The sequence below is a fragment of the Aythya ferina genome (assembly GCF_964211825.1).
Source record: "Aythya ferina genome assembly, chromosome: 1".
In the NCBI taxonomy this organism is placed as follows: domain Eukaryota; kingdom Metazoa; phylum Chordata; class Aves; order Anseriformes; family Anatidae; genus Aythya; species Aythya ferina.
The window spans coordinates 66,008,184-66,028,352 of record NC_140296.1 but is presented as its reverse complement, the minus strand read 5'-3'; the positions used below and the strand labels follow the sequence as shown (position 1 = coordinate 66,028,352).

The window sequence follows — 20,169 nt, the reverse complement described above, 5'->3', positions numbered from 1 at the left end:
CTGTAAGATACCTTATATTGTAAGAAGCTACCCACAGTGCCCAGATCCTAGTCCTCTGCAACTTTTTAACTTACCATTTTATTATTATTATTATTACTTTAACTTATTACTTATGGATCAAGAGCTGTTTAGATCCACTTGCCTTACCAACTCATTCTTTTCCTGTCTAGTATCTTTACTTAGATTCTCCAAAGTGTCATCATTTTGTTTCCATAAACTAGCTGCAGAAACACCTCCTTCTTCTAAGATTTACTTTCCTACTTAGAAACCTGCAATCACAGTGAACATGTTTTTCTCAGCCAAAACCTGTCCTCTATGCATATCAGAGGTATACTGGTATTTCATTTCCCTCAACTTCCTCTATAATCAGTGTCAGAGAGCTTCATATCCTGTGAAGACAGACCAACCTACCTGGTACAGTATTTACACTTAAGAGTTATGTTTCTCTTCCAACAATATTTTTGGAGAACTACTCTTCTAACTTGCATTATCTTTTAAATATTTTACGTTATGTAGAACTGGAAGTTCCATAACTTTGGGAAGCCATTAAAATGAGTGTCTCAGGACCCTAGTCTATGCTGGAGATAGCTTGGCCTGGGAGTTTAAACATTAAACACCTGACTGAATCAGGTGAACAGTTTGGACTCTATTTCCATCTCAGCTGTTTTCTATCAATCAAGCTGATTGTTTTTACTGCCTAAACCCTGTGTTGCTAGAAAGTATCAAGATAATTATAGGCCTTTCTTCCTTTCTACATCTTCTAGGATACAACTCCTTTAGCTTTTCCAAAGTTATCTGTGGGTTTCAAATATTATCTCACAACTGCTTTTAGCTATTGTTCTTTTGGTGTATCTAGTCATAGTTTTTCCTGCCTGTTGTTTGCTCACCAGCATCTTCTTAGCTTGGAGAAATAGGTATCTTTCACTCTCCTCTCTCACAGAATCTAGGCACTTTGTAGAAACACTTATGATTTCATCTAGAAAAATAATTAAACCATTTTGATTAACCTAGGCAGTCACACAGAATGCTTCTTGTCTTAGTTTCGTGGCTAGGAGAGCCAAGATGCCCTTTCTTAAAATTTAATTTGTCTCTGAACATAATCTTTCCAAATTTTCCTGCCGTGAGAGAGAAGAAAAAAAAGGAAAAAAAAGGAAAAAAAAAGAAAAAGAAAAAAAAAAAAAAAAAAAAGAGCATATTATTTGCTTTTGGAATATCTTAACTAAAGAATTCAGCTGAAAATTCAAGGTTAGTTTGCTGTTATTAAGTTTCTCTTGTGCCTAGTTCTGGGCTGTTTCATGTGAAATGTGATTGCTGTATCAGAAGCAGATGCACAGTTTTTCAATAACAAGAAGAAAAAAAATCTTGTTTCCTTTTGTATGAATAGAAAGAAACAATTTAAACTTCAGAAAAGTCTTCTCACTTCTCGCCATCTTCCATTGTGAAGAGCCACTGTATTTAACTGGGGGCAAAATTACCAGATATATTCAGGTAAAGAGTGTCAGAACCTTTGGTTCCTCTCAACAATCATAAGACGGTTGTAGGGAAGAAACTGCATGAATGATTATTGACACTGATGTAGCAAATATGCAAACAGTTAAAACTGCCATTCTGAGACCCATTGGACATAAGTTACTGACTGACCATGTTTTAAAGTTATAATGCCATAGCAGTAGGTCAGGCTTGTTGCAGAGCTATCCTAGTTTTCAATGGAGTTAGCATATAGTTACTATCTTACTGTAAAATGCTCTCCTATAATTGGCAACTCATTAGATGATGTGCTGTAGCATCTGATGCAGTATCACTCATCTGTTTTGTGATTTCAGAAAAGATTGTTTTTATGTAGGTGTCGAGTTTAAAGGTACGTAAATTGGATTACCAGGTTCAAAATTTGACAAATTTTTACCAGTTTGTCATTACTGCATAACTTTTCAATAACTAATAATTTTCATTTTGTAACATTTATTTTTATTTTGGTTTGTAGGACTTTAGGACTCCAGGGCAACTACTGAGGGATAATATTACCACGTAAGTGTAGGTTCCAACTAACAGTGCCTTGGTGTTGTTCTACAGAGCTTTTAGACTGATTATCATTAGTTTTCTTATAGACTCTTAATCATATGAGGCTGTTATATTAATGTCCACTTATTCTCTTATTCTGTCCGTCTTTTGTCAATTTTTTATTATGTCAATGTTTTATTTTGCTTTGCTTTTTTTCTTCTCCTCTACTGATGCTGAGAATCATCCATTTCTGATCAGATGTTCTCAAGAGTCATGATCTGACTGTGGCACTATTAACACGTGTCAGAACCTAAATTTGACTGGACGAGTTGGAAACCACAGTGCAATTAGAAATCTATGAACTAATTGCTATCACAGAAACATGGTGGGTTGAATTACCCAAGTGGAACACTGCAATTGAAGGCTACAAGCTTTTCAGAAGAGACAGACAGACAAGGAGGGTTGGGGGTGTTGCTCTCTGTTAAGAAATTGCTAAGTTGCAAAGAACTGTCTCTAAGAAAAGAAAAGGGAAAAAAAAAAAAAAAAAGGAAAAAGAAAAAGAAAAAGAAAAAGAAAAAGAAAAAGAAAAAGAAAAAGAAAAAGAAAAAGAAAAAGAAAAAAGAAAAAAGAAAAAGAAAAAGAAAAGTGGGTAAAAATTAAGGGCCAGGCCAAATACACCTTGTGGTTGGGTTTTACTAAAGGCTGTGTGATTAAGGGGAGACTGTTGAAGAGACCTCCTTGCTTCAGCTACAAGTTACATACATGTGTATGTAACATACATGTAACATGTAGTTACATACATGTGTAGTCTTTTGTCCTGATGGGGGATTTTAACCACCCAGACCAATGATGGAGTAACTGCCTGATCAGGCATTGGAATAATTATATCAAACAACAAGGGAAGACAAACTTATATATCTACGTGTAAGGCCTTTGACATAATCCTACACAACATCCTTATCTCTAAATTGTAGAGAAATTTGAAGGGCATCCAGAGATCTGTGGTCAATATCTCTATATCTAGGTGGAGTCTGGTGAAGAGTGGTGTCCCTCAGGGGTCCACATTGGAACTGGTGTTGTTTAATATCTTTGTCAATGACACATGCCATGGATTTGAGTGCACCTTCAACAAGTTTGACACTAAGCTGAGTGGTGCAGTTGATACAACAGAAGGAAGAGATGCCATCCAAAGGGACCTAGACAAGCTTGAGAAATTGTCCAGCATGAACCTGATGAGCTTGAATAAGTCCAATAAGAATGAAAGTGCAGAAGTTTTTCAGCCTGGAGAAGAGAAGGCTCTGGGGAGACCTCATTGCAGATTTTGAGTACTTAAAAGGGACCTATAAAAAAGATAGAGGAGAGACTTTCTAGACGGACAGATAGAGATGGGACAAGGGGGAACAGCTTTAAACTACATGTAAAAGAGGAGAGATTTAGATTAGATGTTAGGAAGAAATTATTCATTGAGAGGGTGGTGAGGCACTGGAACATGTTGTCCAGAGAAGTTGTGGATGTCCCAACCTTGGAGGTGTTCAAGGTCAGTTTGGATGGGGTTTTGAGTAACCTAGTCTGGTGGGTGGCATCCCTGACCACAGTGTGTGTGTGGTGGGGGGGGGGGGGGGGGGGGAGAGGGTAGGTGGAGGGAATTAGATGGTCTTTATGGTCTCTTCCAATTCAAAGTATTCTATGAAGCCCAACTGTCAACCTGACCAACAGAGTCCCATTACTAGACTATATCCCTTAGTGCCACATACACTCATCTCTTTCATAGCTTTGGAGATGCGGACTCCACTACCTCCCTGGGCTGTCCATTTCAATGATTGACCACCCTCTCCATGAAGAAATTCTTCCTGATGTCCAATTCTAAGCTCCCCTGGCACAACTTGAGACCTTTTCCTAGCATTTACTTTTGGGACAAGTTTTTGATCCCAGTACGTTTTTTTTTCCCCTCCAGATATTTTTTGCATTTACACACAAAAATAAATAAATAAATAAATAAATAAATAAATAAATACATGGTATTTATGTAAGACATAATGTGAATAACTGTGAGGATAAAACAGGACTCTGTTAGCTACTGCAGGCAACTGGGCTGACTGAATTGCTCACCTCCCAGGACAGTTGCATTCTGTGCCTTTGCAGGTGCTGGGAAGCTAAAAATAGCATGGTTCACTTCTTGGGCAGACATGGCATTGGATTTCAAAATCCTCATCCTTAGCATGAAACCAGAATAAAAGGGCATTGTGGTAGACAGCAGCACAGGAGGTAGAGCTCAGACTGGTTGGAAAGTGAGCCACCTCTGTGAAAGTATTAACCATGACCTACTGTCCTCTTCTTCCATTTGCAATGCTTTGGTCCAGCAGTTTTGCAGTCTCCAATATCATAAATTGATGCATGGATATATTTCCTCCATTTGAGCAGTCCACTTTCTGTGAAACTCAATTTTTGCAGTTCCTCCACTGATCTGAGGGAAGTGGCTGATACTGAGCAGTAGCAAACTGTGACCACCGACCTGATGCAGTAGCAGGTGCTCAGGGGCAAAGCAAGTCTGTGTGCTTCTTCTCATGTGCTTGTGCAAGGGTCATTGCACAGTATCCTGTCCACACCACTTATGGACACCAGCAGTGATGACATGGGCTTTCTTTCCTGTCTGCTTGCAGAAGTCATGACTTGCCTCAGACACAGTTTTGATTACTTTATTCTGGAGCACTTCGTGGGCGACGGGCTCTTTTCCAAAATGCCTTTCTCACGCAGACATCTCGCCTTTCCAGACATGCCACCCTTCCTTTTTCTATTTTCAGAATATTCATTTTCAGGGGTTCAGTGGCAGTGCAGCAATCCCCTGAATCTGACCTATATAAAGGAGTGGAAAAGGGTAAAAATTACTCCTTTTTGCTCCGTCCTTTACTGTGCCTTTGTGAATTATAAAGAAAACACAGCCACTGAGTTTTTTCACTTTTATCTTTGCTTTATTTTTAACTTTGGCAGCATCAAATCTTGGTACACTTCCCCCCTTTTTCATGAAGACTTTCTAGAGAACTTTGCAACTGGCAGTATTCAGAGCCCTTTCCTAAAGGTCCGGCTGAGCCTTTTTCTCATGTGTTTGTTGGGAATTTTAGTCCTAGAAGTGCTAATAGAAATAAAATGACAACTTTTAAATAGTATAATGTAAATGTCCCATCCTTCTGTTATTAAACAGCTTCCAATCTGTTGCTGTTTTTGATGTCATCATTTTACCAGTTCTCTAGACTACTGAGGACTTATCTAGGGAAAAAGTGGAAAGCAGTACCTGGAAAACAAATGGTTCTGAAGAAGAGAAAATTATTTTTGATGGTTTATTTATATGTTTAAGTAAGAGACAGAAAATGAGTGCATTATAAATATATATATATAAAAAAAAAATCACTGTTAACTTCTATACTTTGGTGTTTGCAAATAGGAATGAAGAGGTTGTTTTAGAAAGAAATGGTTATCAGAATTCCAAGGGTTTTTTTTATTATTTTTTTTCTATTATGTCTTTTTTTTTCTGTACTTACGTGTGTTTATCTGGCACAATATCAAATGCTGTGTAAAACTACATAGATCTGAATTGCACTTCCAACTTACCAATCATGTCAACTTTAAATATGACAACTCTTCCCTGCAAAGTCTTGCTTTTAAAATTTGTATATAAAATAGCAATTATAGCACTGTGTCAATCATTGACCACTATTTCAACCTGCTACGTTTACTTGGAGCAGCTTATACATTACACTCTATTCAGTCTGTGGAACCACCATGTCCTAGAATGAATACAAAATAGGGATAAAAAGCTTTTTGTTTCAAGGCTCCACAAATGTGGAATCAGTTACCAGTTGATTTAAGAACAATTGGGAGCTCTTCCTGTTTTAAGATGGAACTGAAACAATACTTCGTGATGACTAGAAGTTGTTGTAATTGTTTTAATTGATGTTATTCTAGTGTTATCTTGGTTTATTGTTTATTTATATGCATTTGTTTATCGCAGGTCATGCTTGAAAATGGGCTTTCATCTCAATTTACATAGTCAGCTAACAAATATATGTGTGTATGTGTATCAGATACACTTGTTTATATCTGACAGCAAAACCATATGTATTCTACATATATTTCTTGCCTTTATGTTTGTGCTATCGATTAAGACATCTGAGTTTGATTTCAGCTTGACTTTTAAGTTTGCAGGACAAACCATGCAAGTATGTATCTAATAATATCAGTCAAATTATTGTTCGGCTCCCAAAGCACAAATCAAGTTAAAGCATTAGCTAAGCATATGTTAGTGTACTTTTTAAAGCAGTTCACTCTTGTAGGGTTTTACTCCTGCATTGTGTTGGCTTTAAGCAGCATTAGCATTCAGAAATTATTTCTGTGTCTCTAAAGGCAAATGGAGTATTAAAAACAATGATAGCATCACTAGTAGGGAAATATAGTCTGGCATCAAGCATTTGTTATCATAGCTGATAAAGGAATGGCATGTTTAATTTACACTCTGTGAATGGTAAATATCTACATAAGTATTCCTACCTGTCTTTACATACCATGCAAGTAAGCTAACCTGTATGTAAGAGGAATAGAGAGGAAGAGCAAGTCATTATTTCATCTGTTCCATTTACAAACTCAGAAGTCACAAATGTGCAGCTGGGAAATGTGTTTGTCTCAAAGCTTCAAATCTGTGACATGTTAATTCATAAATAATTGCAGTCACATGGTCTTCCTCGAGGGCATTAGCTCTGTATTCCCAGTACGGTACACTTAATTGTAATAGAAAAGAGTAGAGTGGACAAAAGTGGCTTTCATAAATCAGATAAAATTGCTCAATAAATCCTAAACATCTTTCATTATTTCTATCAGAAAATGAGCTTAGTTAAGTAAGCAACATTTTTTACACGTGAGTGGTCTTTGTAAACAGGCAGGTGAGGAAATAAAGGGCTGGGGTGCATTATTATTGGTCATGGAATCTGGCAGCTAAACGTCTCATAGCCCTGGCCCAAATCCTGCTCTGACTTGCATCCCATTCTAACCCATGGACCACCTTATATCCAGATACTAAATACTTCAGATAAACAAGAGCACTTTTCTATTGGGACAGTCATATGATAACATCGCCTGTGTCATTGTCTACATGCAGCTGCTTGCAAAAATATAGGCTTTTTCCCAAAAAAATTGTTTTTGCTACTCTGACTGCAGAGTGAATAACAGAGTATGAAAGGAACCTGAAGGAGCCGTTAGGGTCCATTGTGTCAATCCAGCTGCTAAACACGCATATTAAGTCCACATTTAAAAATGCTTGTGAAGCTTTTTCTATTTGTTTTGTTTTGCAGTCCATTTTTAAACATTCGTACTTCTTCTGTTTTCATTGTCAGAATACCTAAACCATTCTGAACTAGTTCTTGGACAAATTCCAATTAAAATTGAAAACAATTTTAGTTATGCAAGAGATTTGTGGTTTTGTGATGTTTGTTTGTTTGTATTGTTCTGTGGTGTTGTTTTTTTAAATCAGGTGAACTTCAGGGAGAAAAAAAAAAAAAAAAAAAGATATTAAGTACCAAAAAAAAAATAGTATTTCCATTGGTTACAAAAAAAGCAACTTGCGTCATCTGAGAGCTTGTTTTCAGGCTCCAGTCAGCATTAGGTTTAGTTTCCTGAAAGTATGAATTAGAATGCAAACCTGACTGACCCTGACTGTAGCTATTATGACCCAAACCACAATAAATTTCTCTTGTTAAGAATAGTGTTCTGTTCAATTATCAAATTAATTTGCTGTAGACATATGGTTGTCCTCAAAATTTTCATATTTCTAATAATTCATTTGCTGGGATACTTTGAATTCAGAGAATCAATTTTGTGACTATAGCATAAGTACAACATCACAAATGAGAATGCCAAATTTAAACTGTTTAGTCTGGGAATTTATTGCTGGCATTGGAATGGTTGTTGGCAGATGATGTCCATATAGGAGGTTCTTTCAGCTACTTCATTTCCAGTCTATGTCATTAAGCAGTGGTTTGAGGACACTTAGTATTTCAATGCAGTAGACAACAAAAAAAGAAAAAACAACCCACCCCACTTGTTTAATAGTGTATTGGTACCTCAGAATTTGGCTTAAATATTAACCTGATTTGCATTTACAAATCAGTGACTTCTTAGAGTAATTGAATAAGCATGTCAATAATATAAGCTGTTTGTGTTCTTGATTTTTATACTCATCCTAATGCTCCTTTTGAAGATGTTGATGTGCAATATTTTTATCTTGAGTTTTAACATCCCAATCTACATAAAGGATATTGAGTGATAACTAAGCACAGGGCTATGGGCACTGTGTTGTTCAGGAAAAATATTTGCTTTAGCAATTGTCATACTCCAAGCAGAGAACATATAGATTTATAGTGTTAATTGTGCTGTTACTAGTTAATAGAAAGTATGAGGATGAAGATTTGAAAAGGTTTTAAAGACAAAGACCAAACAGAACCTTGTCTTTACCTGCAGGAAGGTGTCAGACACAGCTTAGACCCAAGAGTTACCCTGTGGCTGGAAGGCATAAAAGCTTCTGTTTCCAACTGACAGTCTAAAGGCACCCCAGTGACCAGCTGGCCTGAGGATGGGAAATGTGGTAACATCTCTGAATGCATGAGGTGGATAACTATAAGAATTAATATAGGACTGGAAAATGTGTCTACATTTTCTCTTTCAGATGAAGACAAGGATTACAGACAGGGAAAAGAATAACAATAGCAAATAAACCTCTGCATGAGGTCAGAGATTCGTAGAGTTACTTACCAGCAAACACATGCCATGAAGGCCATTTAGTCCAGTCCTTTTTCTCCTTCCCTCATGTACTGTGTCAGTATTTATTTTATTAAACTTAAACTGCTGTTAGACTAGCACTAAATCTGGCCTTAAATTCCTCTAGAGGAGAAGATTTTGGAAAACTGCTTGGTTGTTCCACAATCTAACCATTCCTGCAGTTGTAAACTTTTTCTTAATATTAACCATATTATTTATGCTGCAGCTAAAATCCATTACTTCTTGTTTTCTCCCCATTGACAAATGAGAATAATTGGTCCCCATCCTCTTTGCAACACCTTTATGTAGTTATAGAGAACTACTGTGTGTCCCTTTTGCTTCACTTCTCTAGACCAAACATACCCCAGTCAACCTTTCTTCTTGGGGCTTATTTTTAATACCTTTTACCATTCTTTATATTCTTCTCTTAAGTCTTTCTAATTTGTCTGTATCTTCTGAAAAATGTGGTAGCCCACACTAAATTCAGCTCTCTGGATGAGGCCTCCGCAGTGTCAAACAGAGCAGAAAAACTGCTTTCCTTGTGTCCTTCCTTGTGTTATATACAATACTCCAATTAATAAAAGCTAGTGTAGCATATGTCTTTGCTGTGATGACATTGTCTTTTTTACTTGTTCTATGTGTTGTCCATTATCATTAATATTACCTTCTCTGGAGTTTTCTAGTCTGACCGGTTATATCTGTAACTTCAGTCATTTTACTCTTAAGTGGTTCCATCATCTGCTTTGAGTTTCTGTATGGCCACATATGTTTCCAGTCTTCGTACTTATTTGTATGTGGCTTTGCCTTATCTGAGCTTTTGTCCTACTGTCATTAATCTACCCTTAGCCACTGGGGTAAGTTTACAGTATTGTCAGTTGCATAGACCTTTTCTACCAACTGAATACTCTCAATAGCAATACCAAAACCCCATCAGAAGTTTATCTCCACAGCATTTCAACTATTGCTACTGTGCATGCAGGGATTAATAGATTATAGAATATCTTTCTTTGTATATAATTAATGATCTATGAAAAGGGCAAGAAGGCTGGACTAGAACTCTCCAAATTTTCTTATTTGCACGGATTTAAGGTATTTTGATACGGCATTTCCTTCCCCCTTAATTATGAAATCAAATATTCAGCAATTTCCCACATGCTAGAATTTCAAAACCTCATTTGAGAAACCCAGACACATGATATTCCATAACTGGGATATGCATCCATCCCCAACCGACATGGGTGGCAAGCAGGAGGGAATGCAGTTGCTACTGAATCCCAACCCAGTGCCACTGCTTTTGCAGGACTTGGCTGGAGATATGCAAACTCAAGATGGCAAAAAAAAAAAAGTTCAGGATTACCCTACCAAACCCCAGGTACAGGAAGCTGCAGCTCAGGTTTTTGAGGCTTCTCTTTCTTCAGCAGTAAATATGGAAGACAGAGCCCCAGGATAGGCCAAACAAGTGTTCTTTAAATAGTGAAGTCTTCCTCTTTGGAGATCTCCAAAAGCTGCCTGGTTATGGCCTTTGGTAGCCTGCTGTGGGTGGCCCTGCTTGAGCAGGGGTTGGACAAGATGTCCTCCAGAGGGCCCTGCCAACCTCAACCATTCTGCCTGTGTAATTTAGTGATTCTGTGAAATTAGATCAGTATATAGCAATCTTTAACAAATTTGAGGAAAACTTTCATGTTCATTAAACTGCTATTTTCTCATAATACTGTTTGGTTAGGAACTCTGTGCATGCACTAGCAACGGTTCTTGAAGAACTTTGGTTTATCTACACAGAAATAAGTATTTCTAGGGGTTTTCATGGGATTCTTGCTGCCAGAAAGAGCTCAAAAACTCCTTTTATTCTTACTTACCTTTTATTTCTTTTGCTCTTTATTGTGCATGAAAGAATGCTCTTTCTCACTGGGCTAACGAAGATTTATAATGTTTATTCATTTCCTTTTTCCTCTTAACCTGAACCGGAACAGTTTGCTTTACTCAGATTTCCAGAGGCATGTCTACCTCACTTGCTCAAAATGCATTCCCACAGGGGCAGACAAGGGTGCATTGTGCTGCCAGGCAATCCACGCCAGGGCCTTGCGTGCTGTCTGTGGGCAGCCTGCCCAAACATGCCTGGCAGGGTACTAACCACCTACTTACATATTAACACCACCTAAGAATGCCTGATGTGTTTGGGCCCACAGGATGCTGCAAGTGCTACAGAAGAGTGTTTTCTGCTCATGCATTCACTGGGCGCAGAGGCAGATCTAGCCCAGGGGGCAATCATGGGGCACCCTGGGAGGATTCATCCTCCCAGGACATTTCCAGCTTGGCAAATCTCAGGCATGTGACAGTGAGGAGGTAGGTTATCCAAAATAGTAGATTTTACAAAATATTAATATTTGTATATAAAAGAGAAGGAGTGCCTTTACTTCCACACGAATTTGAATCCTTATATATAACTTGATTTATATTGGGTGGTAGAGGGGGGGAGGAATTTCTAGGGACAGAGAGAAGCCTTTACATTTTTATTTCTTTTTGAAAGCAGAAAAGGAGAAAACAAATGTTCTGCTGTATTCTCACTCTAGGAATCACTGAGCAGCACTAAGTCCTATGATTTTTGCAATACAATCATGATAATTCCATATAGTAGAATGTCCATGTAAACACTGACTTTGAACAGGCCATATGTTGAGACAGTGACACAGGGTTAGTGTAGCTACCATCTCCAGCGCAGCTGTAGCTTATATTAGCAATAAGAGCTTTCTGATGGTATGTTATCAACCAATTCAAAAAGCAAAAGAATTTTTATTAATGACAGCATTTTTAAATTAATATAGTTGCTGAAGCATTAAAGCTTCTGCAGCATAGCTTTTAACAGCATAGTTAAAGCTAAAAACATGAAAACATGAAAGACCCCATCTCAGATTGACGTTATTTTATGAGCCATTCCTCTTATGGATCTGACCATTATCTTGCCTCTGTCTGTGCCAGTAGTATTGTCTGTACAAATAAAATGTTTGGTTTTGCAGTTGGTCTGTATTTCAGTGCTGAACCTTGCAAGGGAGCAGGACCTAAACTCAACTTACTGAGTTATGGCAAAATTCTTGTCAAGGCCAAGGGAAATGTAACTCCTAGAATAAATTACCGTACAAAATATTTTCTTTTGGGCCAGCTACCACTTTGTAAGAATCATTCAAGTGCTCTTATCTCCTGTTCTAAAAGGCTTGCTTTGACATGTTCAAACGTTAGCTCCTTGTTACAGGAAGACTTACTTTCCAAGAATATAAAGATTCAGTCTTTCATCAAACCCTACGTAGCGGTACATTTACTCTCCCTGAAGAAATTGTTTCTGTTGATATAGTTCAACTACACTGAAGAAAAAGAAAAAGTTCAGTTCTGAGCAGATGGTTAGGATGACTGACTGTGAGCCAGGGCTCAGAAATTACTAAATATTGCTTTTGTTAAGAGCAGTGTAATTTCTCAATATATCTCACTTCCAATTCTTTAGCTGTTCTCTTCTTCCTGAAGAAAAATAGGAGTTAGGAACTATTTCAAGATGTTTTCTATCCTTTTACCATGTTTTTACAATCTTCTATTTATTATTGGATTTTTCAGCAACAGGGGAGCCACAAAAATATGTGGGAAGTATTTCTTCAGAAGCAGGACCAAGATAGGAATTTCCCATATTTTTTTTCCCTTACACTAGTATAAGGCTCTCAAGATATAAATGATACTCCTCATTCTCTAACCTTTCCTCTGACTCATTTTAGACAGCTAAGGCTATAAGTCTTCAGCAATGTCACTTTTTGGAAGTTTTGATCCTAATGTATTAGCACTGATGAATAAGGCATGGGACATTCCACGAGATCCCAGCTGGGGGATTATGCAGCTGGACAAAATTATCTCTATTAGTTTTGTTGTTTTGTTGTGATTTTTTTTTTTTTTTAAATTATGATATATCTTTTGATAAACCTTCTTGTTATAGATGAATACTAGAGACATTATAGGACATAAATAGAGACATAATAGGACAAAATAATTCCATGGAAATAATGATGTTTTAATTTTGAACAACTGTGTCTTTAACCAGAATATTTGTGAGATGTCTTGTGATTACTACAAAATGGGAATAGAAAGTGAATTTTGAATTCTGAAATATGATGATTTACAACAGAAAACCTGACTCTAACTTACTTTCACTCAGCAAAAAAACACAATACGCATAGTGTTCTGCTCTGACTAACCAACATAACAATATTGAATGCCAAATTTTGAATATCAAGCACTTGCAGTGAACTGCTCATAAATGATACACCTTCATTCAGGGAATAATCTGAATAATAAATCTAAGAAAATCATAAACTGCTCTTGTACAATTCACAAATAGAAAAAGGAGGTGAGATTTGTATAACAAATTATCCAGAGTGAATTATACATCCAGCAGCTACCTTGAGTCCTTGATCTGTATTTTCTAAAATTTGTATGGGATGTCTCCTCTAAAGATTTTGCAATATAATTACCTAGATCAGTCATTCCCCAGCTGGATCCTCAATGGCAATATCAGTATGTTCATATATTTCTAGATAAGAATGCTTATACACCCTTCCCTTATTCATCTTCCACATTACCTTTCTAAGCAGATTTGTCACCTGTTCTGGGTGAAACTGTGGCCTCCATTTCCTTCAGTGACCTAAAATAATTAAGACCTAAATCTCCTGTCTTCAAGTATTTTTGCATATGTTTAAATTTATGCACATGAATAGTTTCTTGATTTCAATGGGCCTATTCATAGGAGTACATTTAAGCAAACTTGTTTGCAGGTTTGGACTTCTAAAAGATTTGATTCATAGTGTTATGTGCTTCCTATTTTATCAGTACATGGTTCATTATCACTCAGCAATGTCTGAAACATGCATTACCAATGAAAGGAGCTAGGAATTGTCTGTACTAAATGAGGCTGAATTTTCTTGCATTTATACCATTATCTTCAGTAATATGTGATTACATGGAAGTATATGAAATCAGAAAAAAAAAAAAAAAAAAAGTGTTTGGAATCTCCTTTTGCTTTTGAAAGGTACATCAAGTTGGATTCACAAAGAAAACGGGGCACTTAAAGTGCAATTTCAAGAGGTGCTTGGTAATGAATGTGGTTCTGAGCATTAAGAAAAGTTGTGTTTTTTTCCATCCATTTGTGGAAGTAACACTGACACTAGGACAAATATAAATATAGATGGCTGTAGCTCATTTCACTGTTCTAGCCAGTGAAATAACTGTAATAACTGCAGCAGTCAGCTGAAGTAGCTGGCTTTTGGAAGGGAGAGAGTGAAGGAATATCTAAATGGGTTAGCTGTTAAGAACAAGAAGCTTTTGATTTAAAAAATATTAAAAGTGAGTTCTTGAATTTTATTTCCAACATACACCCAATTAATATATTTTCCAAGACTGAGAGAGTGTATTTGCAGGATTTCTTTAATATTAATGGAGGCATTAAAAGGATAATCCAGTACCTTTACGATGCCTTTTTTTTTTCCCCCGGTTTTGTTTCAAAAGTACAGAAGCTGCTTCTGACCTAATTGATCAAAAATGTTATTTTTCAGGAAACAGTCTAAACTATCTTGTTTTCAAGGCAAATGTCTTCTTTTCAAGGCAAAATTGGAGACTGGTGAGAGAGGGAGAAAGGTAATATATACTAGAGAATGTCCCAGGATTTTAGTTGGAAATAAAATGCATTTTCATATAGTTCATATTGCCATTCCAAATTTGAATTTCTTCATTTAGTTGTAGAAAACAGGTTAAAAATATCTGTTAAAAGTCTTATCTTTCTGCTAATTTTCCAAATTTTTTGGAAAGGTTGTTCTTCAAAGTTATCTTATGATTGCTCTTTCGAAATTTCCACTCATAGAAAGCCTCACACAAAAATAATATTGCTAATTAAATAATTTCACTAATTAAAAAAAGAAATTGGAATAAATTATATGTTTTTATTAAGGATTTTCAGAGATAATTCTATGCAGTTTATCCCAAATCTACTTGAAAATTTCATTTTTCTTCCAACTGTAAATCTGCATCTTCTTAGAATGTTAACTGTATTAGTATATTAATTACTAGACAAATAGGTAGAAAAGATTACGCTTATTGAAGAAAAAAAGTTATCACCTATTTATCACTTATAACTAATTATTTGTTGTCTTTTTTTTCATTAAAAAAAATCCATTGCAACATTTTCTGACTGTACACAAATATATGTTTCATAAATGGATGGATTACTTTTCATACAGTTAAGTAGTTAAGTTCTGGTTTTATCCTTTAGTAGAGATATTTTTCAGCTTAAATTATTCTATGATTATCTCCTCTTAAAAAAAAAAAAAAAAAAAAAAAAAAAAAAAAAAAAAGAATATCCACATTATCTGCTGGTTCCTTAGATCAAGTACTGAACAAAGAATACTGAGACCCTCCTTTCTAACACGTTGACCTTTTCCCTTGTGGTCTAGACCTCACTTTCTCCTCTTTTCTTCTTTTTATTAACTCGATGGACACCATTTACCATGCAAGAGAAACAGCTTACATAATGACATATAACCCAGGACTCATTTTAATATTCATGAGTTTGTCAGCTTTATTAAAGAAATTCAAGTAGCTAGTGAACATTAGATTGCACTTCTCCAACATATATCATTTATCTGCCTGTTAAGGTTAAGCATTACTAATGCAGTTTTAACTTCTCCTTTGGAATTCAGCTCCTTGTCAGACATGTAATACATGCTCTAGATTCTCCAGCAGGTGTACCTACATTAGCAACCACAAGTATTTATAGTTGCGACCAGGGTCCTAATGACATGAAAGTTCCCAGTCCCAGCAGGTTAGCTTTGAACTCAGTGAAAGAAAGAACCAAAAAATTTAGTAAGTTCTCCCCTCAAGTCAAAATCTAGAGGTTCATTCACTTCAGATTTTTTTCAAAACTCTCTAGGAAAGTCCAGTCTTAGGTTTCAAAAAAACATAAGGAAAAAAAAAGAGACCCTTACTGGTACTGTTTTTTTGTTTTTGTTTTTCTGACCAAATCTTAGAATTTTCCAATTTTATCTGCATCCAAAGCAAGAGATCAGCTTAGGAATAATAACAAAAAATAAAAATAAAAAAATACTACATGAAAGGAAACAACATTCAAATGTTGTTAATTAAATGAGGGAATGGATGTCAATGTTAATGTGTAGGTACATAAAAAGAACCTTATTTTGCAGATGTATGACAGGTCTCCCTGAAGAACACAAGTTTTTCTATATTAATTCCGTGGTAGTTGAAAGCTACATAATCAAAAACACCTTCTAAGTTTGGCAGAAATATAACACTGGCTGTTTAAAATAAAAGGTCTGTATGGAAAGTTCAGTTTTGTTTTGTTATTTTTTTTATTCCCCTAGGGTCATTGTGGTAGAGGAAATATTTTTATCTGGGCGTCAGGAAACAGTGGTCTGGCTAGTGACTGCAGTGGTGTGGATGGTTATATGAACAGTATTTACTCAGGGACAAAGCATGCCATCGTTTACCTCTGCCCAAGACCTCATGGACTACAAGAACAAATCAAAGTCAATGCCACCTGGAAATATCCATTGAGGAAGGATTGTGGAGTCTAGCACCTTGAAACAACTCTTTAACCTGAAGCAAGGTGAGTCTGAAATTGGCAAGTAAAATATTGATGTGAATAAGCAGAACCCTCCTGAGTCAAATTTTCGTAAATGGAAAATTTTCAAAATTTCCTGAGTCAAAGTTTCTAACAGAAACTCTACAAGAGGCCATGACATACCCCACTTTCTTGAATAGATGAGCTAAAACACCAAGGGGAATAGCAAGTTTTCTGATAGAGCATGAACTCGAATCTTCATAATATGCAGGTGAATATTTATGGTAGAATCCATGTGGCAACCTGAGGTTAGCAAAAATCTGGCAGGTTTTCTGGAGACCATTTAACAAATTTTTCACTCCTCTCTTCAGGACTCTGCAAGTATTTCTCACATGCATGCCCCTTCTAATATAAGACTCCATTTCTTGTTCCAGATCACAGAATTGATGTATGTAAATCTATAGATCTATCTGGGTGCTTTTGCCGTAGTTCTGCCCATTACAGACATTTTAAGAAATGGTTACCTTTCACTTGACCTCTACAGACATTGTACAGGAATGAAAATGTTGTCATCAGCTGTCAGGATTAGAGTGCACACAGTTCCTTAATTCCTAAGCTGTCTTCCATACATAAAGTTCATTTAGTGCATTACATACAAGGTCAATCAACATTCTGAACATCTTTGATAATCATTCATAAACAGTCAGGCAAGTATCTTCCCTTGCTGTCCCTTTATTCTTCAATACTGGTAGAGATCATTTAGGAAACTACTGCTTTAAGCTACTATATTTTAGCATTTCTGTACTTTGTGTATTCAATTTCTGAGATACTTCCCATTATGTTACGTCCACGTACAGCTCAGTTATCTTGTTATTCATCCTTCTCCCAGAAACCTCTAGCTTCCATGATGGATCAACATTGCTCTATCTTCAACTTTCTATGTTTTATAAAATATGACAAAACACACCCAGTTTCTTTTTGTTGTTGTTGTTGATAGTGGTGATCTCCTATCTGTACTCCTAGCTGTAGCATTGTCATAATTTTCTACTGACTTCCTAGGTGTTACAGAATCACAGAATCACAGAACTTTAGGTGTTGGAAGGGACCTCGAAAGATCAGCGGGTCCAACCCCCCTTCCAAAACAAGTTCCCTAGAGCAGGTTGCCCAGGTAGGTGTCCAGGCCGGCCTTGAATATATCCAGAGAAGAAGACTCCCCAACCTCCCTGGGCAGCTTGTTCCAGTGCTCCGTCACCCTCACCGTGAGAAGTTCTTTCTCATGTTGGTGCAGAACTTTCTGTGCTCTATCTTGTGGCCATTACCCCTTGTCCTGTCCCCACAAACCACTGAAAAGAGGTTGGCCAAATCCCTCTGTCTCCCACACTTCAGGTATTTATACACATTGATGAGATCTCAGTCTTCTTTTCTCCAGGCTGAACAGACCCAGGTCTCTCAGCCTTTCCTCATAGGGAAGATGCTCCAGGCCCCATATCATCTTTGTGGCTCTCTGCTGGACTCTTTCCAGGATATCCCTGTCTTTTTTGAACTGGGGACCCCTGAACTGAACACAGTACTCCAGGTGAGGCCTGACCAGGGCAGAGTAGAGGGGGAAGATCACCTCCCTTGACCTGCTGGCCACGCTCCTTTTAATGCACGCCAGGATCCCTTTGGCCCTCTTGGCCACAAGGGCACACTGCTGTCTCCTGGTCAACCTGTTGTCCACCAGGACCCCCCGGTCCTTCTCCTCAGAGCTTCTCTCCAGCAGGTCATCCCCCAGCCTGTACTGATACATGTGGTTGTTCCTTCCCAGGTGCAGGACTCTACACTTGCTCTTATTAAACCTCATTTGGTTTCTTCCTGCCCATCTCTCCAGACAGTCCAGGTCTCTCTGAATGCTATCACAGCCTTCTGGCGTGTTGGCCACTCCTCTCAGCTTTGTGTCATTGGCATACTTGCTGAGGGCAGACACTATTCTCTCATCAAGGTCGTCAATGAAGATGTTGAACAAGAATGGACCCAGCACCGACTTCTGCGGAACACTGCTAGTCACAGGTCTCCAGCCAGACTCTGCACCACTGATCACCACCCTCTGAGCTCAGCCAGACAGCCAGTTCTCAACCCACCTTACTGTCCACTCATCTATCCCACACTTTCTCAGCTTTGCTATCAGGATGTCATGGGAGACAGTGTCGAAAGCCTTGCTAAAATCAAGGTAGATGACATCCACTGCTCCCCCCCCCCCATCTACCCAGCTGGCGATGCCATCAAAGAAGGCAACGAGGTTGGTCAAGCATGACTTTCCCTTTGTGAATCCATGCTGACTACTCATAACATTCTTCTCTTCCACTTGCTTGGAGATGGCATCCAGAACAAGCAGTTCCAACACCTTTCCAGGGACAGAGCTGAGACTGAGTGGCCTGTAGTTTCCCGGATCCTCCTTCTTGCCCTTCTTGAAGACATTGGCTACCTTCCAGTCTTCAGACACCATTCCTGTTCTCTAGGACCTTTCAAAGATGATAGAGAGTGGTTCGGCGATCACCTCTGCCAACTCCCTTAGCACACTTGGATGCATCCCATCGGGACCCATGGATTTGTGTGCGTTGAGCCCACTCAGATGTTCCCAAACCACTCTCTCATCAACCAAGGGGGAGCCCTCCATTTCCCAGACACTTTCTCCTCCCACCAGGGTCAAGGAGTCCCGAGGGGGAGTCCCTGAAGCAAAGAAAGCATTCAGTATCTCCGCCTTCTCGGCATCTTCCATTACCAGGACACCCCCCTCGTTCAGCAAGGGACCAACATTATCCCTAGTTTTCCTTTTACTGTTTACGTACTTTAAAAAAAAAAAAATATATATATATATATATATATATATATCCTTTATCTCTTTTACAAGCTTCATCTCTAGGTGGGTTTTAGCCTTACCACTCATCTCTTAGCTAGGTGCTACATATTTGGAAATATTAAACGGATCTCAGAGGAAAATCTTACTGATTTTCTTTTTAATACAATTATAAGAATTCAGCTGATTCCAGGCATAATATTTACAACTGGCCAATATATTGTTATTAATTCCATACAAAACCACCTAAAATACATAGTACATTAATAACAGATGATAAAATATAGTATATTCTGATTTACCTCTTGATTTGCCAAACCATGGTATTCCCATTACAAATGAACCAAGTGTTTGGCAACTTGCCTAGTTTACATCATGTAATGTCTAGCTGGCATTATGGGGAGCTAAATTTTCACTGTAGTTGTGATTGACTGTCAGCAACTTCGGTAGCACCAATGGTAGACCAGTAAACGTCTGAGAATAATACATTTTAAAAAAATCACTTTGTCTCAGATCTCATTTTCCTCTCTTGAAATATTTCAGGAAAAAAAAAATACTACTAGTATGCATCAATGGGCCCAGAGAGATAATCTTGTTTTGTACACATTTAAAGAAAAATTTGGCAGCCTTTATTTTGAAGTGCTTTAAGTTTTCTGTGTCTGAGAGCAATGACTTGAAATTTTAAAAGGACATATAGCAATGATATAAATCTAAACACATCCTACCTTGGAGAACCAAGGAACTTTGGGGAAAACATTTTCAACAGAGATATCATGGAATTAGAGAATCCTGTATGTGGAAAGGTTCTTCAAGAGGTCTGTATTCCAACCATCTGCTCAAAGCAAGGACAACACTGAATTCAGAATTCAATTTACTCAGGACTTTTTCCCATCAGGTCTTGAAAACATCCAAGGCTGAATTCCACAACCTCTCT

General features: G+C 37.5%; 1 protein-coding gene across 14 annotated transcripts in view; it reads left to right on the top strand.

Annotated features, from left to right (window-relative positions):
- The window catches only part of LOC311433935 (proprotein convertase subtilisin/kexin type 6-like), a 412,148-nt gene that overhangs the window by 262,767 nt on the left and 129,212 nt on the right, over nt 1-20,169 (top strand). For 11 of the 14 annotated variants that reach the window (XM_084513681.1, XM_084513679.1, XM_084513677.1 and 8 more), the window contains 3 exons: nt 1,982-2,025; nt 14,382-14,463; nt 16,200-16,444. In XM_084513681.1, the coding sequence (XP_084369807.1) occupies nt 1,982-2,025; nt 14,382-14,463; nt 16,200-16,412 (339 nt within the window). In that variant the 3' untranslated portion in view covers nt 16,413-16,444. The remainder of the gene's footprint in view (nt 1-1,981; nt 2,026-14,381; nt 14,464-16,199; nt 16,445-20,169) is intronic. The other 3 variants (XR_014691071.1, XR_014691072.1, XR_014691073.1) reach the window with 1 other exon arrangement.